The 22,615-nt window shown below is 50.2% G+C and overlaps 8 protein-coding genes across 8 annotated transcripts; 5 read left to right on the top strand and 3 right to left on the bottom strand.

Moving 5' to 3' along the window:
- Positions 1–149: 149 nt before the first annotated feature.
- Positions 150–1,792, top strand: N7487_004195 (CaiB/BaiF CoA transferase family protein; the record flags this gene model as incomplete). The annotated part of the gene is made up of 6 exons (XM_056871942.1): positions 150–323; positions 382–413; positions 488–611; positions 670–1,174; positions 1,229–1,522; positions 1,581–1,792. The coding sequence occupies 6 exons, from the start codon at positions 150–152 to the stop codon at positions 1,790–1,792; spliced, it is 1,341 nt and encodes a 446-aa protein (XP_056729662.1).
- Positions 1,793–2,911: 1,119 nt separating this feature from the next.
- On the top strand, positions 2,912–4,405 carry N7487_004194 (phf1/phf2 family PHD finger domain-containing protein; the record flags this gene model as incomplete). Its single annotated transcript, XM_056871941.1, has 1 exon — positions 2,912–4,405. One exon carries the CDS (start codon positions 2,912–2,914, stop codon positions 4,403–4,405), a length of 1,494 nt encoding a protein of 497 aa, XP_056729661.1.
- Positions 4,406–4,970: 565 nt separating this feature from the next.
- On the top strand, positions 4,971–6,248 carry N7487_004193 (uncharacterized protein; the record flags this gene model as incomplete). Its single annotated transcript, XM_056871940.1, has 2 exons — positions 4,971–5,492; positions 5,661–6,248. The coding sequence occupies 2 exons, from the start codon at positions 4,971–4,973 to the stop codon at positions 6,246–6,248; spliced, it is 1,110 nt and encodes a 369-aa protein (XP_056729660.1).
- Positions 6,249–6,445: 197 nt separating this feature from the next.
- N7487_004192 (rRNA-processing protein SOF1) lies at positions 6,446–7,845 on the bottom strand (the record flags this gene model as incomplete). The annotated part of the gene is made up of 2 exons (XM_056871939.1): positions 6,446–7,786; positions 7,843–7,845. 2 exons carry the CDS (start codon positions 7,843–7,845, stop codon positions 6,446–6,448), a joined length of 1,344 nt encoding a protein of 447 aa, XP_056729659.1.
- A 223-nt stretch (positions 7,846–8,068) lies between these two features.
- On the top strand, positions 8,069–9,389 carry N7487_004191 (proteasome regulatory particle lid subunit RPN6; the record flags this gene model as incomplete). Its single annotated transcript, XM_056871938.1, has 2 exons — positions 8,069–8,330; positions 8,383–9,389. 2 exons carry the CDS (start codon positions 8,069–8,071, stop codon positions 9,387–9,389), a joined length of 1,269 nt encoding a protein of 422 aa, XP_056729658.1.
- Positions 9,390–9,690: 301 nt separating this feature from the next.
- On the top strand, positions 9,691–11,331 carry N7487_004190 (SWIB/MDM2 domain-containing protein; the record flags this gene model as incomplete). Its single annotated transcript, XM_056871937.1, has 3 exons — positions 9,691–9,824; positions 9,886–10,754; positions 10,807–11,331. Exons 1-3 carry the CDS (start codon positions 9,734–9,736, stop codon positions 11,329–11,331), a joined length of 1,485 nt encoding a protein of 494 aa, XP_056729657.1. The 5' UTR covers positions 9,691–9,733.
- A 483-nt stretch (positions 11,332–11,814) lies between these two features.
- Positions 11,815–13,174, bottom strand: N7487_004189 (TLC domain-containing protein; the record flags this gene model as incomplete). Its single annotated transcript, XM_056871936.1, has 2 exons — positions 11,815–12,567; positions 12,695–13,174. The coding sequence occupies 2 exons, from the start codon at positions 13,172–13,174 to the stop codon at positions 11,815–11,817; spliced, it is 1,233 nt and encodes a 410-aa protein (XP_056729656.1).
- Positions 13,175–13,845: 671 nt separating this feature from the next.
- Positions 13,846–22,143, bottom strand: N7487_004188 (uncharacterized protein; the record flags this gene model as incomplete). Its single annotated transcript, XM_056871935.1, has 2 exons — positions 13,846–21,973; positions 22,061–22,143. 2 exons carry the CDS (start codon positions 22,141–22,143, stop codon positions 13,846–13,848), a joined length of 8,211 nt encoding a protein of 2,736 aa, XP_056729655.1.
- Positions 22,144–22,615: the final 472 nt, after the last annotated feature.

Raw genomic sequence — 22,615 nt, 5'->3', positions numbered from 1 at the left:
TGGCCCCTCCGAGCGGTGTCGGCGTCGGCGTTTTGGCGGAGATTCGCCAGTTTCCCCAGATCCCATTTAATGGGGGATATTCTTACTATTTGGGTTTTTATTCTGAGCTTCATTTTTTTAGTTTCGCTGCGCTCTCTGTATATATAATCATGACGGTCGCGCTCAGGTTCCAGCTTGTTGCCCGTCGATCGGGCTTATCCTGGGGTAGCAATGCCTTGCGGCGCACAGTACCAGGGCGAAGCTACTCCAGCGCAGCTTCAGTCGATGGGTCACTGCCTTTGGCTGGTATAAGGGTGCTTGATATGACACGCGTTTTGGCTGGTGTGAGTACTTGTCTCGCGGTGCTACTGTATGTTTACGATTCAAGCTGACTTGCTCTAGCCTTATTGCACTCAAATTCTGGGTGATTTAGGGTATGTACTGAACTTCGGAGCCATGAAACAGCTTCAACTGCCGATATCTGTGATATTAACAAACCGAAATATAGAGCGGACGTTATCAAGGTCGAACACCCTGTGCGCGGCGACGATACTCGCGCTTGGGGTCCACCATATGCGAAGTACGAAGACGCTTCCAGAAAGGGCCCTGGCGAGAGCGCCTACTACCTAGCCGTACGAACCTTATTTTGAAGCTATAAAACAAATGATCGTGGCACTAATATGGATATAGGTCAACCGAAATAAGAAGTCCCTTGGTCTATCCTTCCAACACAAGTCAGGTGTCGAGATTCTACACAAGCTTGCAAAGGAATGCGATGTCCTAGTCGAGAACTATCTCCCCGGGGGTCTCAAAAAATATGGCATGGACTATGAAACCCTGCGGGAAATCAACCCCAAGTTGATCTATGCCAGTATCACCGGGTATGGCCAGACAGGCCCATATAGCAACCGTGCAGGCTACGACGTCATGGTAGAAGCCGAGATGGGATTAATGCACATCACCGGTGCTCGGGACGGTGCGCCAGTAAAGGTTGGTGTTGCCGTTACCGATCTAACCACCGGACTATACACATCAAATGCCATCATGGCGGCTTTGATTGCTCGGGGCCGAACTGGTAGAGGTCAGCATATCGATGCTTGCTTGAGTGATTGCCAGGTCGCTACGCTATCGAATCTGGCTAGCTCTGCGCTTATCAGTGGACAAAAGGATTCCGGCCGTTGGGGCACAGCACACCGTAAGCAGTGAACAGTCTCTTGTGTCGAGTAATAACTAAACTAACACTTCCCAGCATCTATTGTGCCCTACCGGAGCTACAAAACCAGCGACGGAGATATTCTCTTTGGTGGTGGCAATGATAGGCTTTTTGGCGTGTTGTGTGATCGACTGGGCTTCCCTGAGTGGAAGACAGACGCTCGCTTCGTCACTAACAGTGACAGAGTGCAGCACCGGGCAGAGATCGACGGTATGATCGAAAGCACCACTATGCAAAAGACTACGCAAGAGTGGCTGGATATCTTCGAGGGCAGCGGTATGCCCTATGCGGCTGTCAATGACATTCAGGGAACCCTGAATCACAAGCATGGTAAGTCTACCTATTTTATTCATGTGTGATTAAAGAAAGGTGCTGATCCTACCAACAGTTCTCGCACGAGGCATGGTGACGGAAGTTGACCATCCTGCATGTGGTCCAATCAAGATGGTCAACACGCCTATCAAGTACTCCGAAGCAACACCGGGTGTGCGCACACCTCCTCCTACTTTGGGCCAGCACACGGATGAGATCTTGAGCAGTGTCCTCGATTATGGGGAAGCGGATATTGCTCGCTTGAAGGATGAGGGAGTCGTGTCCTGAATCTTGAATTATTTATGAGAAACACGAAAGACACCTCCCGAGGTCTGTATATAAGTAAAATATAACCCACAGCCATTTAAAGTGGCCCCTCGGTTCTTCTGGTATCTTTTGGTCCTCTTCGGGTATCTTTGTTACATCCTATAAGCTCTTGGACTTTCCTTAGGCATATCATCAAGCATAAAACTGTACTTTTCGCCCTATGTTGTGTTGCTTATTGGTTAGAAGAGAAAAGGGTGTAAAAAGAGATGTTACAAAGAGATCGTGCAATCATCATCCGTGTTTGCTAGTTTACTGCATTTCTGTCTTGAATGATCCTTTCGGTCCATGATATATATAAAGATGGAGGTATGGTGATTTCCTACTTCATACAAGATCAACCATACTTATTTGCGCTCTTTATAAATTATCTTATTTATAATAGTATTATCTCAAGTCAATTTAGATATGTATTCAGATCTAATGTATACTTCCACTGCATCCATACACATTAGAATACTTCAAAACTTAGAATTTTCTGTGACATCTGTTCGTGAAATGCTTGGAGTAAATTCACACGTTTCTCTAGAGATAGGCAATTAGAGCACTGTGATTCTCATATAATGTGTTGTATCTTACCTACATGTAGGTTTAATGCCGAGGCAGTACTATGAGGTGCTCTAATCGAGGATGTGTACCAGATCCGCATAGTATGTAAAGAAAACAGTTTTAATAATGGATAAAACCATCAAAGTTACAATTTAAATCATTAAGACCCTCCAATAAAGCAAAATACGTCGGTTAACGATTGAAGAAAGCTATTTAAGGTTGCATTGGGATATCACGTGACTCATATATACAAAGGTCTTTCATTCGACAACTTCACTCCAACCCTACTTTCAGTTGAAGAATTGAGAGGAGCCAACTATGTTTGGCCGGCTGCTCAACAAAAAGCCTAGTGTTTATTGTGATTTGTACAAGGCTGGAAGACTCGCACTGCCCTAGAAGAACACCATCAGTGCCTTTTTCCCTCGCTATCACCTATTGCTTTGTTCTCTTCTTTGACACCAAAGCCCAGCTAGTTTTCCAGAAGAATCTTGCCCAGCCCTCCTTTTGAAAAAATTATTCACAAGCAAATTCAACATGAGGGTCTCAGCAGCATTCATGGACCTCCCCGCCCCCAATATCAACCCAGGGCGCCCCCAGAACGTGCATGAGGGCAACATATTTGACCATGAGGGTGTCTCCGAGGGCATTCCATCATTGCCATCCCACATGGATCTTGTGGATGACAATATACCCTGGGGAAGCTGGGGATCACCAGCACTGCCTCAAGAAGAGGTAGTTTTGGCAACAGCCGGGGCTACGGAAACGGGTCATCAAAATGCTAGCACTGCCCTGGCCTCAAATCGAACTCGATCTGGCCGCCGTATTACCCAACCGGCTGCTCGAGAAGTTGAGCCCGTGGCAACAAAAGGGCCGCCTGTCAAAGCGGCAGCAAAAAAGCGGAAGCGGTTGAATCGCCAGGTGAATATAGTTTGCACCGGCTGCTACCGAGGACACAGCCCTTCAAACAATTTGATTGTTTTATGTGACTCATGTGATGCTCCATGGCACCAGAAATGTCACAAGCCAAATATAGGTAATGAGGTTATTCAAATCCCGGAGATGAATTGGTTTTGCATCAAGTGTAAACCTGAGCAACGTCAGACAGCCCAGACCAAACCTCAAAAGAAGGCTCTAACGAAAGTGAGGAAAGTTGGACGCCCGAAGAAGCAGCCTGTGTCTGAATCTCAAATGGGTGGAAATCATTATTCAGAAGAAGAACGACGGGCGTATCTGTCATCTCTCTCGCATGATTCCCTAGTTCAGCTTATAGTGAAAGTCTCAAACGAGTGGCCGTCAGTCCCTATGTTTCCCGCCAACATGCAACCCGTGACTGGTTTCACTACCTCACCCTTTGCAACGCCACAAACCCATCGGGCTTCCAACCCTACACCAAAGAAAACCCCTCGTTCTGCGTTACTCGATTGGGAAAATTTGAAACCGTCGTCTGAGAACCCCAACGCCATGGATTCAAACCAACGGATCGGCAAGGCTCCTGATACCACGAACCTTGAAGCTACTGCCCCGGACCCTGCTCCTCCAGCGGCTCTTGGTGGCGTCACTGCGGACCATATTTTGGGTGGAATTTCTCACGCGCATGCTTCCACAACCGCTCCCCAGTCTCCCACCACGACAACTCTACAGAATACTGCTAGACCCAGGCGCAGGTTTACGTCTCAAGCTGCGCCTGCACCTACACGTGCTCGCAAGGCCTCTTTTGACTCCTCGAACTCTGACCTGATCACCGACGACGAATCATCATACTCCCAATCACGACTGCAATCTCCCACACCCTCTGTGTCTCAGTCTTCACACGTTGGATCCCAGCATGAATCGGACTATGACCCTGAAGATTACCGCGCCTACCCCGAAGCTGGTCAGGGCTTCCACGTGCCGTCGACCCCAAATGATCTGGACATCATGGCTGAGGACAAGAATTGCCTTACCTTCAGTCATTCTATCCGAGGTTCAGCTAAGGAGGCTCGGAATAAGAAGCCTTATTCGCTGCTGGGCCAGCTCAAGCAGTGGTGATTGATCCGCAATCTTGTTCTTGTTTAAATATTGGGGGGGGGATGCGCTGTCTGAGACAATCATGAGGAGTTTTTCGTGTGGGTTTACGCTGGTTTTTATTCACTTCTTCGCACTCTAGGGGGAAAAGGGATACTTGTGATGATTGAATGGGTTTCATGAATTTCTGAGTTTATTTGTCCTTATGGTGTGGTCTATTTGTTTCTTCATATTTTTGCATGCAAACCATATAGATGATTGACGATAGCTCGATCGATCAGTCTTTCTCCGCGGGTTCTTTTCTATTCTGATCGTGAAAGACTGAACGCTTGCAGGAAGGCGTATGAAAATAGATCCAGCTAGGAAGCATTATTGGGTAAAGCGAGGTACCACAGATTTATGGTTATCAATATGTATGTAGTTGAGATATTGTAAAACAACGGTTAAAGTTGTTGTGCCCCGGGGCCATTTTATAGATCGTCTTATCAGCCCCGCAAAACCACACGCGTCTCGAATCTCCCGCTCTCACTGCACCACCTTTGACCTTCAATCTCCAGGTGTTAGAATCAAGCCCAAAGCAGACATTCCAATGTCATCCTCAACCCCCCAGTTTTTAAAAACAACAGCCAAAATATCCCACTCAACCCCTGGCTCAACCAATCCACACACCAACCTCCTGACGATCGACACACTAATAAGCATCCTCTCCAAATCCCTCCTCAACCCCTTCATAGCCTGGATTTTTGTTCTCTGCCTGCGCGCACAGGTAACACCATCAACAGACCCAGCCTGGATTATCGCCGTGAGCTATGCAACGGCTCTGACAGTCCTCTTCATCGCGCGAATCATCAACCAGCGCGCCGCCCATGGCGCGCCGCGCACAGTCGATTTCGAGCATGAGGTCGTGGTCATCACCGGCGGCGCGAGTGGGCTAGGTCTGTTGATTGCGCAGATGTATAGCATGCGTGGGGCGAGTGTCGCTGTGCTTGATATCAAGGTTGTCCCGGAAGATAGCCGTGACGAGGTCTTTGGAGAGGGCGTTTTGTATATTACGTGTGACGTCGCGGACAGAGGCGCCTTGAAGCTTGCGAGGGAGATGATTTTGCAAGAGGTAGGTCTTGCCTTTCTTCGCTTTTGGTTTCGTTGCATGACTTTCGATCCCATATCATTCTACTATTACTATGGTTCTGGTGGTTTAAATGGTTGGACAAGTTGTTTTTTTTATATAGCGCGCTATGGCTTGCTTTAATTGGGGTCTGATTCGCTAACTATTTTACAGCTAGGAACACCGACGATCGTTATCAACTGTGCCGCGGCCAGGATCAACGGCCTCTCGCTGCTTGACCTGCCAGCGGACGCGTTCGAAAAGACCATCCGCACTAACCTGCTGGCGGCTTTCCATCTGTACCAAGTCTTCTTGCCTGGGATCATCGCAGCGGAGAGTGGAGGAACCCTCGTCACAGTCAGCTCGGTGCTGGGCCAGCTGAGTGCTGCGGGACTGTCAGACTATGCAGCGAGCAAAGCCGGACTTAGCGCGCTGCATCGGACAATAGAAGCGGAAATTCGGGGGAACCCGTTGATCAAGACATTGCTGGTGGAGGTTGGGCAGATGTCGACGCCGTTGTTCGACTGGGTGCGCGCGCCAAACCAATTCTTTGCGCCAGTATTGGAACCGGTCGAAGTTGCCCGGGATATGGTAGCAGCAATTGATAGCGGTCGAGGTGGTGTGATCAGATTGCCTATTTATGCAAAGCTCGTGAATTGGTATGCCGTGCTACCCGCTTCGGTGCAGCGGGTTGCGAGATATCTGAGTGGAATAGATGCTGCTGTGACTCAAAGCCGGCAGACATCTGGGAAGACAGATTGATAGGTGGCTCGAATGGAGCTGAGCGGTGTGTATTGGCATGAATCATGAAAAAGGACCCTTGTATGAGTCCAACCAAGATGTATTATAAAGCAAACCGATTTGCTTCATTGAACATATTCCCCATTCGACCATACTTTCGATTGCAAGTCCTGCTACCGAGCCTGGTCGATGAAAAGTGATAAACCACGCAGACTGATTTATTGCTCGCTGGCCAGAATCATCTTCTCACGTTCATGAGTTCTCGGTGCCAGGTTGCTCTTCTTAGTATGCTTGCGCACATTCTCCTCGCGCCTCTTAATAGCATTGAGCTCCTCGCGCTTGATTTCCCCAGCCTTCTTGATAGGCTTGGGCACATGACGCTGGCGCTTGATGCGGCGAATTTGGGGCATGTGTGAGTATCGCTTGATCAGAGCTTGATCATACTCCAGCTTGGAACGTTGACGGGCAGTCTTGACTCCACTGCGGTCCGATGCATTGGCACGCCAGAGACGTACATTGCCATCGTCCGATCCTGTCAAGACATACTTGTTGTCGGGCGTGAATGTTGCCGAGAAGACACGTTGCATCCGCTTTGTGTGGTAGATGTCACGCGAGTGACCAGTCGATCGGTTCCATAGGCGGATTGTCCGATCGTATGAGGCAGTGACCAGCTCTTCACCCGTAGGGCTGAAGTCAACATCCATAACAGCAGCCACATGGTCCTTCAAGACATTGAGAGCACGGTCCATCTTTCTCATATCGAAGATGTACGCGTTGTGATCCTCGTTTGCCACGGCAAAGTTGAACGCTTCCATGGGGTTCCACGAAATGGCGTTAGATGCTAGTCTCAATATCGTCTTGTGGACCGGCTGGGAAGTACGCAGGTCGTACATGATGACTGAGCGGTCCATGGCAGTCGAAGCCAGGATAGAAGTCTCAGTCTGGTTGAACGCAACAGACGTGATGGTGTCAACGCTGGTCGGCCAGTGCAGAGTTTGTGATGGTGTGGAGGAAGGCCGGGAAAGATCATAGATAGAGATGACACCAGAAGCGGCAGCAAAAGAAGGGAGGGATCGGTGATGCGAAACACTGGTGAAGGCACTATTTCCAAGATAGGTTGCCATCGGTGGGGCCTCAGATGATGAGTTGTACGGATCCCACAATTTAATGGTCTTGTCACTCGCGCATGACAGAAGCTTTCGCTCCGGCGTCCAGCACAGACCCTTGACCATATTCTCATGGCCCTGTGTATTCCAAACCTCGCCCTGCGTCGTCAGATCCCACACCTTCACCACACCATCACCACTGCCACTTGCAAAACGTTCAAGGGAGCCGGGATCCTTTGCCATGGAGTAAACACCGTCAACGTGTCCATTACCCATCTGCGCTAGGAAGGGAGCAGCGAACATGCGCTCCATCTTGATCGCATTCAGAGCACGAGTGTATTCACGAGCCCGCTCAAAAGGATGCTGAGTTGGGTCGAGATTCCGCGACTGGCGAACGACAGCGGACCCGGGGGCCTGCTGCGATGCCGTGGAACGGGAAAGTGCTTTGATTTTCTATATTTCATTAGCATAGCTATCCAAAAAACAAGATTTCAAGGAAAACCACTCACCATTGTGCTGTTGTGAAAACGATGTAAAAAAGAAAAGAAAAATGCCAAGATGGAACTTTTTTTCTGTTTGATTTGCCAAGCGGGCGGTGAGAGGACGGTGAGCTGCCGCCAGCTTCGAGCTCCCCATTCGACCCGGTCATCAACCTCTCTTCAAACCACCATCTTCTATTGTTCTCGTTTCCTTTAATTCCCCATCTCACTCGCTCGCCATTTACTGTCTTTTATCATGTCATCCAAGGTCTCGCCACGGATCCAAGAAGTCCGAGATCTGGCGAAGGAGGATCCCTCGAAAGCAGCGACCAGTTACCAGAAGATCCTCTCAGAGGGCCCCGGATCTACAGAGGCCTCTTCACGGGACTATGAACTTGCCTTGATTGGGTTGGGCGAGTTGCACCGGGATGCGAAGAAGCCACAGGAGATTGCAGACCTCATCAAGACCAGCCGTGACACCTTCTCGTCATTTGCCAAAGCGAAGACGGCCAAGCTGGGTAAGTTGCGCTAAATTACGTTTATAGAGACCGGCTAACTTTGATTGTTTAGTCCGTCAACTTCTGGACCTGATTAGCGAAATCCCCAACACACTCGAACTCCAAGGCAACGTCATCCAATCATGCATAGAATGGGCTATTGCCGAGCGCCGATCGTTCCTTCGCCAGGCCCTCCAAGCCCGACTCGTTGCCATCTATATGCAGAAGCAATCCTATTATGATGCTCTAACTCTTATCAACTCTCTTCTCCGTGAGCTGAAGCGCCTGGATGATAAGCTTATGCTGGTGGAAGTACAACTACTTGAGTCGCGTGTTTACCATGCTCTTGGCAACCAGGCCAAGGCACGCGCTGCTCTGACAGCAGCACGGACGTCAGCTGCCTCCGTTTACACGCCGCCGAACCTCCAGGCTGGTCTTGATATGCAGAGCGGCATGCTCCACGCAGAGGACAAGGACTTCACCACTGCATACTCTTATTTCATTGAGGCACTTGAGGGGTACAGCTCGCTCGATGAGAGCGATCTGGCCACGGCAACATTGCAGTACATGCTTCTGTGCAAGATCATGTTGAACCTGGTGGATGATGTCACACAGTTGCAAGGCTCGAAACAAGCGCAAAAGTATGCCAGTCCACGCCTAGAGGCAATGAAGGCCGTGGCACGGGCCCACGCCAACCGATCCCTGGAGGAGTACGAGAAGGCCCTATCGGACTACAGATACGAACTGGGCAGCGATGTATTCATCCGAAACCACCTCCGTCGTCTTTACGATGCTATGCTGGAACAGAACTTGATCAAGGTCATTGAGCCCTTCAGCCGGGTCGAGCTGGATCACATTGCGAAGATGGTTGGTTTGGACACACAGCAGGTGGAAAGGAAGTTGTCTCAAATGATCTTGGACAAGGTGATCATCGGTGTATTGGACCAGGGCTCTGGGTGTCTGATTGTGTACGATGAGACAGAACGGGACCAGGCTTACGATGCCGCGCTGGAGACAATCGAAAAGCTTGGCAACGTGGTGGAAGGTCTGTATACTAACCAGGCATCTCTTCTGGAATAGAAAAGATGGGATATGTCCAATGCAGTTGAGACGATGACTTGATAGGAAATAATCGAGACAATGCACGATCACACTTAATACCCATTAAATCTGCGGGTAATCAGTATTAAAGATGTAGATTATATCTTAATATTTAGCTTTTAGCTATGCGTGGGAATGAAAACTACAAGATCCAAGTAGAACTGGAAGTTTTGTGCTCTAGATGGTGTTGTTCGCGATCAGTCCGAAAAGGGTAAAGCGCGACGGGCAAAAGAATCGCGACCTCGCATCTCCAACATCTCGCATCTTTCCCCCTCCTCATCTGTCATCCTCCCACCACCGTTTCGGTGCTTAATTTCTCCACAATGCAAGCTCCAATGCAGCAGCATTATGCTCGGGCCATGCCCCCAAATGCACAGCGATCCCCAGCCGCGCCCCGTCGCCCCCCAGGGCCAGGTATGTCCCCTTTCATCGGTCTCCACCCATTCGTTTCGGCTCTAATCTTACATCTATATAGGTGGCGCAATGCCTGTTCCGATGCCACAGCACGCTGTTCCCCAACAGTACATGGCCTCACGCCCCATGCCCCACCCCAATGATGCTGCCCTTCGGCGCAGCCGCAAGCCGACCGACAGGAACCTCCCCGACGGCATTGAAGACGTGATCATCGGCGAGGGTGTTCAGCAATATAAAAACCTCCGCGACTTGGAAAAGCGATTGGATGCCGCTGTTGTGCGAAAGAGACTGGATATCCAAGACTCCATCAACAAGACCGTCAAGAAGTATCGGACTATGCGCATCTGGATCTCTAATACTGTTGAAAACCAGCCATGGCAAGGCCCGGGCAACAACCCAGGCTCCGGTCGCTACAAAGTGCGCATCGAAGGACGTCTGCTAGACGATGAAACCGACCCTACAGTTCCCGATGAGGACGAGAAAAACGAAGATGCGATGGACCACGATGGAGCTAAGGAGGATAAGGCGAAGAAATCCGAATCCAAGACCCAGTCCCAGCGTTTCTCGCATTTCTTCAAGGCTATCACCATTGACTTTGACAAGCCCGTCTCGGCAGTCCCCGACGAGGTCAAGCCAGTTAACTGGTCTAAACCAAACACACACTCCAACACACCGGCGCCTCCGACTGCCGAATTTGATAGTCTACAGTTCTCCCGAGCCTCGCAGGACAATCTGAATGTCACCATCAGCCTTGTCCGGGACGAAATCCCAGAGCGATACAAGTTGAGCAAGGAGCTGGCCGAGGTTCTGGATGTCGAAGAGGAGACCCGGAGTGGAATTGTTCTCGGAATCTGGGACTACATTCGTGCTATGGAATTGCAGGAAGACGAGGAGAAGCGACAAGTGCGCTGTGATCACCGTCTACGCTCGGTATGTGCTTTGAATATTTGGTCTTAAAAATTCCCGCTAACAAGTTCTGTAGATCTTTGGTCGGGAGCAAATGTTCTTCCCCCAGATCCCTGAAAGTGTCGGTCCTCACACAAGCCCAATGGAACCGATCAAGCTCCCATACACTATCCGCGTTGACGAAGAGTTCCACGGAAACCCAACACCGACCATTTACGATATCCAGGTTGCGGTTGAAGACCCGCTGCGCACCAAGATGATGGCTCTCACTCAAAACCCGGCGTACACAAGTGGCCTACGCCAAATCTCCTCGCTTGATGACCAGGTTGCTTTGATTGTCCAGGCCCTTACGCACTCCCGTGCCCGCCACTCATTCTACACTGCTCTGAGCAAGGACCCAGCGAACTTTGTTCGTCGCTGGATCAGCTCTCAGCGCCGCGACCTCGAGACTATTATGGGCGAAGCTACCCGTGGAGGCGGCGAGGATGGTAGCGGACCTGAGTTCCGTTATGGTGGCGTTGATGGCCCTTGGGACTCTGAGGTTGCCAAGGAAGCTGTGCGATACATGCTGGCTAAACCCGAAGCGGCGGCTGCTCGGTAGATTTTGCAGTCTGTCTATTTTGATTTAACTCACATCTCTACACTGCCAACCATTATGCAAAGGAGATGTGTTGATGTATTCTTTTTTTTTTCTATCTGATATAGGGCGCTTGTGTGGTGTTCGGACTGGTGTAGCCGCGGTATGACAGGCAGGATTGAATTGTTTTAAAATCCGCGTTTTTAAGGATCTGATACGATGCAATATGATTCCGGATTGTTTTAATTTAATTATTATGTGAGTAACGGAGCGATCACAACAGGCGTTGTATCTCTGCCTAGTATAAAGACGTAGGTCCAAGAGGTCAACCAAAACAATGTGCATGGAAGCTAATCCCCACAGAGGTTCAAGGGAAAGCAACATAGAGAGAATTCACAAACATCTCAATCAATCATAAAGTAAAAAATGGACAAAAGAGAGGAGAACCGTAACGGTCCTCAAGGATACATAGATTATAAAAAAATAACCTAAACTTCCATTCAACCCTCAAGCAGCAGGCGAAGTAATCTTAGAGGCAAGCTCTGTTGTCCGTTTCCGCAACTCTTCGCCAAGACCCGAGTCCACAGCGGAAGAGACATGTTCCTGCAACGAGGAAATATCACCCTGCAAGATGGCGGTCTCCTCCTGCTCCAGCTTGGAAGCTGCCTCGAGGACGACATCACGGACAATATCCTCCTTGAGTTGTTCAGTCTTCTCTGCACTAATCTGCTCTTTCTTCCCCTTCTTCTCAGCGACAGCAGCAGACTCAGCCGGAGTGCGGAAGCGCTTGAGAACAGTCTCGACCATCTTGGAGAACCAGAAAAAGTTCAAGAAGTTCAAGATCAAGTTCGATCCAACGTAGGTCAGGACCAGCCACGTCGGTACACCTCCCGCGGTGTACTCCTTGAACTTGGTGATCTCGGCATTGGCGCGCACACAGGCTTCGTTGACACACAGGCTACTGTCCCTAGCTGGGTGGAAGACATTTGCGTTGACGCTCATGGACTCGGAGAGTGGCGCTGCGGCTGCCGACCAGGTTTGCTGAAGCGCATTCCACATGTCCCCGTACACCACGACGGTTTGCCAGGTGCCCCAGACGAGGCGGCAGGCGAAGAAGCTGAAGAGCAAGGCCATACCATTATACCATTGAGCCCGGCTGCCGGTCATGTTGACTTTGTCGAGGAACCAGTGGATATTGAGGAATGGGCTGGAAAGCTCATAGAGGATGAAGGTCGGGGCAAAGTAGTTTAGGAATGGTCTCTGCGGAAGCTATGTTAGATGTGTCTCGAATTTCGGAGGAAAATAAAAGGTGGGGGAAAGCAATAATGGGGCTGATCTGCTTGATCTTGAATGTATCTATATCAGGTAGATTGGAGAGGCAACTCACAAAGCCTAGACTAAACACCCACAAGGCGCTAATAGCATGGAAAAGCATGCCGATGCCAAACATGCGCACGTGCACAATGCTGACAATCAGATCATATACAAAGTATCCCACGGCCAAAGCTTGAATGAGACCACAGGCACCTGTATATCCGAAGACTCGCTCACCGGATGTCATGGAGCTGCGCTCCTCATCGGAATACATGACCCACAGGGCGGCAGCATTAATAACAATGCTCTGAACAAGAGAGACAACATGGATATCCCAATTCAGCTTCGTCCGGGGAGTGAGCTTGTTATAAGACTGAGCAAAGAGGATTGGCGAGAGCCAAGGCGAGAGAACTGCATGGATGAACAGGTAGAAGGCGAACGCTGCGATAACCTCGTGGATATGGTCGGCAAGCGTCGGGCTGCTCAGCTGGATGGCATAGGGCTCCGTGAAGCTCCGCAGCCATTCTGGAGGCGGTGGGAAGGGGTCCAACATCGTGGGAGTTCCCCTCAACTAGATATGATCACCCGATGTGGGGGAAAGCTCTTTGAGGTTCGGAGGTCGGAATGTAGATCTATATGCAGTTGAGAGGGCACCCTATCCTGTCTATCATAGAGAAAGGAAAAAGGAAAAGGAAAAGGAAACAAAGGAAAGCCCAAGAGCAAGGAATATGGGAGAAATATGTAGCTCCATGGGAAAATGGAGTAGAAGATGACCAGGTGAAGCTGGCCTCGGCGTAGCCTCAGGCAGCAATGATTTGTTGGGAGTCACATGATCACATGCCTTATTTGTCGGGTCAGCTTGCAACAGCTACATATGTCCTCCGTAGTGGAAAAAGAAATACGGGGTCTACAAAGACTAGTCTTTACAAAAAGAAAACATTCCAAGCAGCTAAGAATATAATAATATGACTTGTGATTCAAAAAAGATAACCACAAACAATCTGGTGACTATGGGCACATGGACCTGTACAATCTAACTACATCACATGAGTGTCTGGGGAGAGTAAAAAAAGAGAATCATCATTAAGAAATACACATTTATGGTCACAAACGAAAGTCATCCAAGTCATCCAATCACAGAAGCAAAACAAGAGTGGTATATGAAAAAGAAAGAAAACATCAGTGGTGCAAGTACCCAACTCCATCCAAAACAAAACATTTCAATCAAACTGCAACATCAGTGCCAAGTCCGCTGTCGCTAGAGGGAGCCAAGAGCTTAAGGACTTCGGCTTCTGCAGCTTCATTGGCCTCCCTGATCTGGCGGGACATTTCATGACCCTCATCCTCATCTTGGTGTTCATGCCCAGAATGCTCTCCATCATCCCGTGCTGTCTGCGCATCGTCTTCTGACTCAGAGCCATCGATAGAAATCTCGTCATGATGGTCCTCGTGGTCGTGCTCAGCGATTGAGCTTTCCGCCACACTGTATGAGTTTGTGGAGCTTAATCCGCTAACACGGCGCTGATCGGTGGCATCTGTAATCACACTGTCGACGATGCTGCCAGAGTAGCTTGTCTTGCGCTCCGTGCCTGCATTGCTTGCTGCGTAGCTCGTTCGACGGTCGGTAGGTGTGTTACTCTCCGCATAACTAGCCTTGCGCTGCTGACCACTATCTTCCGCTCCACTTGCAAGCTCGTCCTCTTCGTGGAATGGCTCGTTTTCTTTGTCAGCAACAGAAGTTGGGCCAGCCCAAGAAGTCTTGCGAAGAGAGTTCGATTTGACGGAGTGGCTGCGCTTCAAGTTCGTGATGCCAGATTTAGTGCTCACTTGTCGGTCCACACCGCGGTTGCCTGTGACATGACTTAAGCTAAGAATCCGACGTTCCTTTCCGATGTTGGGTAGCACAGCGACTGTGCCAGCTTGAAGTGAGGTCGGCATTCTTTTCAAAGCCATCCCGACACCGTTTCCAAGCAGACTGCGACTATCCTTGGGTTCTTTGGCAGTGCTGGCAGTGCTTGCTACACTAGGACTGCGGGCGCCTGTGCGCGAAGAGCGAGTGCTCCGAGTGCTGCGGTTCCTCTTCAAGTTCATGGCCTGCGAGCTATTGGATCGCCCAAGGAGGACGGTACGAGCATGGTCGAGCACACCCTCCAGAATGCGTTTCTCGAGGCCATCAGCACGGTCCTCCATCTGTCGCATCTCTTCGTGGCGTATCTCTAGGGCCGTTTCAAGACCGGACAGATCCTTGCTGAGCTTGTTGTTTTGCTTGATCAGATCTTCCTTCTCTGCTCTTAGACGATGAATCATGTTCAGCATAGAATCCTTTTCTTCGTGCAAACCAACAAGCTCCGCTTCCACTTGCTCACGCTGTGAAACTCTTCGCTCAAGGGCGACTGCAGCCTCTTCGGCTTCGCGTCGCTTGCGCTCCGTGTCCTCAGCGACGAGCACTGACTGGGCAGCGAACATCTCATTCATCCTCCGGGAATTTTCCATGATATCCCTGTGCATCTCATCCAGCTTTGTCATCTGGGTAACAGAATGATCCGACTCCGGCGGATTTAGAGGACGGCTGAGCAATGCGTCCAGTTTCTCATGAACAGGACCACTCCCATTGGTGGCACGATCAAGAAGTTCATTGAGCTTCTCATATATTTGATCGTTTGATCCTGAACTTTGATCTAGAGCACGATCAAGCTTCTCGTGGAGTTGATCATTCTTTGAGTGATCAAGCAGAGTGCTCAAAACCTCGTGGATCTTGTTATTCTTGGCATGTTCCAAAAGATCGTCTATTTTGCTGTGCAGCGGAGTATCCTCTATGGCGAGTGTACGGTCTGCTTCAGGTGGAGGCAGCGCGGGTAGCATTGCTGGGATATTTGAAGGCAATGCCGACAGTTCCGACTTGAAGTCCTCCGCTGACTTCTGGGAGTGATCGTAGTGCTGGCTGACGATTGTCAATATCTCCTGTACAGACTCCAGAATACGAGGGTGGAATTCAAGCAGCTTGCTTTCCACTCTATCAGCGGCAGCTGCAGCCCTTTCGTTTTCGGCTTGAGATTGCTCCTGGTGCGATTTCACATCATTGTGCATGTTCTCCATTTGCTGGCGGGACTGGTCGACTTGTTCCATGAGAGCCTTCGTGTCCACACTTAACCGCTCACAGGTCTCATTAACACTATCACCCATAGCACCGATGACAAGTTTGATGTCCTCGGCAAGGCTTCTTGTACTGGTCAAAGACTCGGTGTGTGCCAGATCTCTCTCTTCGGTTTCTGAGAATTTCGAGTGGAGGGACGTGTGCGCATCTTCATACTTAGCCAGGACTTCTGAAATTTTTTCGTCAATCTTTGTCCCAAGCTCAACGATAATGGCGGCCCGCGTCTCATCGTGTTTGACCATTGTAGCGGCATCACGCTCCTCTTTTTCGACCTTGACTGCATCTTCCTCCCCGCGAGAACGTTCAAACTCTCGATTGATAAGGTCGGTGAGCTCCTTGATATTGTCGACGGTAGTGAAGCTCTCTGCGGTGATTGCTAGGCCTTCGAGAAGCTGTTTAAGCTCGGCCAGGCCTTCAGTACTGCCGTCAAGCTTGCTCTTGAGTTCGTCCCCAAGCTCGCCGACGACAAACTTGGCTTCGTCAATTTTCTCGGCAAGTCCACCATGCTCGACCTTGCGAGCATCAAACCCTTGGGCGGTCAATTCGTTGCTGCTCTCCATCTGCTCCCGGAAATCGCAGACAAGCGTCGAGAGCTCCTGGATCTCCGTCTTGGTGGGGAGAGTATCCACATCAGGAAGTTTAAGCTCGTCGACTTGAGTCTTGACCTCGAATATCATGGCTTCGACCGTTTGCAGATCGGATTTGAGTATTTTCTCTGGATCTTCTTCCTCGCCATCCTTGGTTTTGCTCTTCATCTCATCTAGGACAACCCAGACATCTTTGATGAGACCCTCCAAAGTGCCAATCTCAGACTTTGTGGCAGCCTCGGCTTCAACACGACTAGAAAACTCAGCAATCGAATCCTTCGCCTCTCGGATCATGGTCTCTAGGGCTCCAATATGCTCAGGAGTGGCAACATGGTCCGGGGAAGGGAAGACGAGTTCATCAATCTGGGTCTTGGTACTCAATAGCAGCTGTTCGAGAATCTCAGTGTCTTGCTTTCGAGCGGGACTGTTATTCTCATCACTTTGTTGAGCACTCATCTCACCCATGGCGAGCTGAACTTCGTGAAGTGCAAGAAGGACTTCATCGAGGTGTGAGCGCTTCAGGGCATCCTCATCGGCCTCTGCTGTACGAGGAGTATTTTCAATGGCCTCGACCTTGTCATGAAGCTGAGTGATGAGCAGTTTCAGACCGTCGATGTCAGGTCCGATGCTAGGCTCGTTCGCCAGCATGAGTTCACCGCCGCGGGTTGTACTGGCGTCATCCAGTTCTTTGCTAGATTCACGGAGGGAATCCATTTCTAGCTTCAGGTCCGCAAGACCATCTTTGATCGTGTCGAGAATCTCGGAGCTGTCGAACTCAGTTGGCTTCTCCAGTAGTTTCTTCAGGTCCTCGCGGATCGAGTCAACACCATCCGTGAATGCATCGAGGAGCTCGCTTGTTGCGGACAATGTGCTTTCGTTGCCATCTTTACGCGAGGTCTCTTCGCGCAGGATGTCAAAATGCTCACGGAGTGCCGAAATGATTTCGTCTTTCTCGGCACCAGGCTCGGCACGAACAACACTCATCTCCATGCGCTCACGCAGACTCTCAAATTCATTCTTGATGGTATTTACAACGTCGTTCTCGTTGCCATCTTTGCGGGAGATTTCTTCGCGTAGGTTGTCGAAATGCTCACGGAGTACCGAAATGATTTCGTCTTTCTCGGCATCAGGCTCGGCACGAACAACACTCATCTCCATGCGCTCACGCAGACTCTCAAATTCGTTCTTGATGGTATTTACAACGTCGTTTTCGTTGCCATCTTTGCGGGAGGTTTCTTCGCGTAGGTTGTCGAAATGCTCACGCAGTGCCGAAATGATTTCGTCTTTCTCGGCACCAGGCTCGGCACGAACCACGCTCATCTCCATGCGCTCACGCAGACTCTCAAATTCATTCTTGATGGTATTTACAACGTCGGTTTCGTTGCCATCTTTGCGGGAGGTTTCTTCGCGTAGGTTATCAAAATGCTCACGCAGTGCCGAAATGATTTCGTCTTTCTCAGAGCCAGGCTCAGAGCGAACCACACTCATCTCCATGCGCTCGCGAAGACTCTCGAATTCATTCTTGATGATTTTGACAACGTCATCACCGGAGTCATTCTGGTGGCGATCAGCAGCCTCTCGAATGGCATCCAAGATCTCATCTTTGTCGTCAGTGGCATTATTACGGAGAAGAAGAGTGGTGATTGTTCCCCGTAGGTGCTCGAATTCTTTTTCCATGGCATCCAGGAGCTCGGGTGTATCAGGAATGCCTCGTGACGCATTCAAAAGAGATGTATCCGTAATAGTCTTCTCCATATCGGCTTGAAGGAGTCGGAAACCTTCTTTGACGGTGTCAATTACTTCGTCCTTGCCGGAAAGATCGGCAGCGGTAACCACATAAGTTTCAATCTCCTTGCGAACGATATCGAGGCCATCCTTGATTGCGTCGAGGACTTGCTCAGTGTCTCTTCCACCGGCGGCAGAGTACTGCTTGAATTCCTCCTTCATACCTTCGAATAAAGTCTGGAGGCGTTCCGTCATGTCCCCACCGACATTCGTATTCGCAGTACTGATGGCCTCGTTGAGACCGGATGAGATTGCTTCCATTAGGTCATCCTGATTTAGCTCAATCTCCCGGGTGATCGAGTTGCCATTTTGAATTCCTTCTGCAATGGCAGTCAGAATCTCCTCGCGTGAAATGGACGGCTCTTGGACGTTGGTGATGAGCGCTGACTGTTGGCTGCTTGTGGAGGCTTCAATACCCTCAGCAATAGCATTCATAATATCCTCCTTAGAAACACTAGGCTGGCCATTTGTGCCGAGCGAAGCATGGGAGTGTTCGATGCCCTCGACAATTGCATTGAAAATTTCCTCCCGTGAGAGAGTGGAGTGTTGACCCTGAGCCTCTTGCTCAGGCGATGTGAGAGCACGTGAAGAAGAGTTATTTGAGTGCTCAATTCCGTCAGCAATGGCGTTCAAGATCTCTTCTCTGGACATATTGGGTTCTTGGCGGTTTGATGAGTCCTGGATACCCTCCAAAATGGCACCGAGGATCTCATCTCGAGAAATGCTAGGCTCCCCATTATTGCTCAGGGAAGACCGCGAGTGCTCGATGGCGTCTACGATGGCGCTGAAGATCTCTTCGCGAGAGACGGTCTGCTGAACGTTGGTACTGAGGGCTGACTGCTGCGCATTCATTGAACCTTCAATGCCCTCGGCAATGGCATGCAAGATTTCATCACGGGAGATGTTTGTGTGAGCAATAGCAAGAGCTGATTGTTGAGCATCAAAGGCCTCGTTGACAGCATTCATAACATCATGACGAGAAATCTGTGGCTCATCCATCTCTTTGGCTGCAGTGAAATGTGCTTCGAGGCCATCGGAGACAGCACTGACAATCTCGTCACGGCCAAGGCCAGAGTCATATGAATCCTTGCTCAGTGTGCTTTGTGCCATAGAGCCGGCCAACGCGCCGAGGATCTCGTCTCGAATAGAATTTAGTTGGTTGACGTTGTCCTCATCCAAAGACCTTGAACTGCTGTGGTTTGCCATTGTTCCAGTGACAGCTTCAATGATTTCGTCGCGGATAGAGTAGAGGTGATTGACGTGGTCCTCATCTAAAGTCTTAGGCCCTGTGGTAGTGATTGCCATCGTTCCAGTAATGGCTTCCATAATCTCATCACGGATGGAGTACATGTGCCGGACATGATCCTCGTCCACCTCCTTTGAGCCTGCGCTGTTCTTCTCCATCGCTCCAGCAACTGCTTGAATGATTTCGTCGCGGAGTGAACTCAGATGACTGGCATGGTCTTCGTCAACAGATTTGGAACCTGCGGCATGGCTTGTCACTGCCCCAGTGACGGCTTCAATGATCTCATCACGAACAGAGTAAAGGTGGTTGATGTGTTCCTCGTCCAAACCCTTGGGTTGCGTATTGTTGGCTGCCATCGTCCCAGTGACCGCATCGAGAATTTCATCACGGATCGCATAGAGATGATTGACTTCTTCCTCACCCAGAGATCTTGAACCTTCGTTATGATTGGCCATGGCCTTTGAAACGGCGTCAAGAATCTCGTCGCGCATGGAGTGAAGGTGGCCGATGTGTTCATCGTCAAGGGATCTGGAGGCAGGCTCGGGCTGCTTCTCCAAGCATTCGCGGATGGTCAAGATGACCTCATCCCGAGATATACTTGGTGGGTGTTCGATTTGAGGAGGAATAAACTTCTGCATGCCGTCCTCGACAGCTGCGAGAACCTGATCGTAGGTGACCGCCTGTTCGTGCTGCGGCTGGTACGACTTGAGCCCTTCTTCAAGACATGTGAGGATCTCGTCTCGTTCCAAGCCAAAGTTGTTAAACTCGATTTCGGGCTTGTAGGTCTCCCAAGCTTCACGAACAGTCTCGAGGATATCTTCTCTGTCCATTTCCGCACCTCGCGACTCGGCTTGAGGTTGAGGAAGTTCAAGCTCATCGAGGGCTTTTTTCACAACAGAGTAGATTGCGGCACTGTTCATGGTTGATCGGAACTCGGACAAGTCGGACGACTGCTGTCGACTCTCGTTGATAGTAGCAGCCAGCTGCTCTTTGAGGTCATCCAGGCTGCGGTTGACGATGTCGGAGATTTCTTCTGGGCCGGCAGCCCTGGGCTGCTCCTCGGGCTCGTCATTGGCACGGGAAGTCTCGATCTCGTCTAATCGCCGCCCGAGTTCTCGACCCATACCCAGTACCTCACCTCGTAGTTCGCGGACCAAGGACTTTACACCGTTGGTCATTCCACCTCCCTCGACAACGCTATTCTTGACACTTCTAAGAATTGCCAAAACTTCATCGGAATTGGGTGAAGAACCGTCTCCCTTGTCAGAGTTGGAAAGGTCTAGTGCACGTACAGTTTCAGGATCCATGGATCCCATTGACTCAGATCGTGTCGGCTCAGCGGAGGCATTCACGGATTCGATGTTATCGAGATTGGTGGGCACGCCATAAGATCGAACAAGGGCTTTACTCGCAGGATCCTCTTTGACGAGGTTGAGGATCTCTTCTAGCATGATAGTAACCTTGTTGTCGGTGTCTTTGTCCGAAGCGGTACCTGCAGGTCGAGATTTGATTTCTTCAACAAGCTCCAAGAGACGTTCCTCACCTTCCTTAGTTGCCATCTCACGCAATACCTTTTCGAGCAAAGCGAGTGCCGCGGAGCCGTCGGAAATCGGGGCAGGGGAGACGCAAGAGTCCCGATCAAACGCGAACGGATTGGGGCTGGGCATGCGAGGCACGGAGTAACTCCTCTTCGAAGCGGGACTATCCGGATCCTTGGGGTTAGGCCCATCACCAACCTTGAAAAGATTACTGAAATCAAACCTTGTAGCATCAGCGTCCAGGTACTTGGTTGTAAGATGCGAGGACAGATCCTTAAGACTCTTTCGAATGTCTTCATCGCGTGCGTTGGTTGCTGCCTTGAGGCTAACCAGGTCGGTAGCATTGTCTTTGCTGCGTCGGCTCAAGTTCATCATCTCACGCTGCAAGCTGCTCGCAATGTCCGTGAGACTATGAATTTGATTTGAGAGGGAGTCCATGCTCGCATTCTTCGTGGGATAAGGTTGCGGCTCGAAGGGCGCAGCAATCAATTTTGGTGGTTTGGAAGGTGACGGAGGGTCGGGTTCTAAAGGTAGCTGCATGTTTTGCAGGGCTAACATTGTAGCCGATGGCGGAGTACTTTCTCCCAGTATTGGCTTGGACAAATAGCGACTCGATACCGAGTAGTTCATCTCCCGATCTGCGTCTTGACGAAGCGCTGGCGAACTGATAGACTTCGTAGGGTCCCGCGGCTTGGCCGCTTCAATAATCGTCGCACGAAGAGGGCGCTCCGGGGATTTGTTCTCAAGATAATTCATAAAGTCGCTGCGCGCATCTTGTCGGGTATCTTCAGGTTGTAGTGACTTCATGCGCTTGTGGTGCTGACCTTTGACCAGCGACCTCTCTGGAGAGGAAGTCTTGAGTGGCATGGGATTTGTTGTGTAAGAGCTAGGTGCATGCTCGCTAGGTCTCTCTGTAAATTTTGCGGCCACTGCTTGAATGTTGGGAGAAACATTGGACCTGGTTGCAGGGCTCATTGGGCTCATCGAACGAGGATTCATTGGTAGCGGCGGAGGCGCACGCTCGGGATCCGAACTGTCCCACCTGCGTAGACCGCGTTTTAGCATTTGTTTCAAATCACCCATTGATCCGTGAAAACAAGAATCGGGAGGCGTTAGTTGCAAAACCTACATTGGAACTTTAGGCTCGGAATATGTCATTGAATGCCGGACCAATTCCCGGTCACGGGGGGTGTCCTTGTCTGGGGACGGCATGATGTCTTCGTGAATGGATTGTCAAGATGTCTCAGAGAGGTATTGACAATATGGATGGAATGTATGTAGGGTATGTGTAAAATGCGTTCAAAGTAAAAACAGAAGCAAGGTCATCAAGGCATATCAACACAAGGGAGGAAACGCTGGAAGAACAAAGCAAAAGCTAACAATCTCAGAACTCGGTGGAGGAGAGAAAATCACCGGGAGATCAGCTTGATAAAAGGAAAGCAAGTGGAGATGAGGAGTTGTATGGAGAGAGAGAAGAGCTACGCAGCCTTGTACACATCACTCATGGCCATAGCAACCGGGGCAACTACGATCGTCATGTAAACAAAACCTGAGTCAGCGGAAATAAGGCGGTGAGCAACGCTGGGCACCTCCTGGGCTGGGCACCTGGGCACCTGCGAAGCGTTGATTATGTCATCGTTATTTAATCCGGGCCCAATGGGGAAACTATCCCCAAATAGGCTAG

The sequence above is a fragment of the Penicillium crustosum genome (genome assembly GCF_028827405.1).
Source record: "Penicillium crustosum strain IBT 35664 chromosome Unknown utg000002l_segment0_segment0, whole genome shotgun sequence".
In the NCBI taxonomy this organism is placed as follows: Eukaryota; Fungi; Ascomycota; class Eurotiomycetes; order Eurotiales; family Aspergillaceae; genus Penicillium; species Penicillium crustosum.
This window is presented reverse-complemented; position numbering and strand designations above follow the sequence as displayed.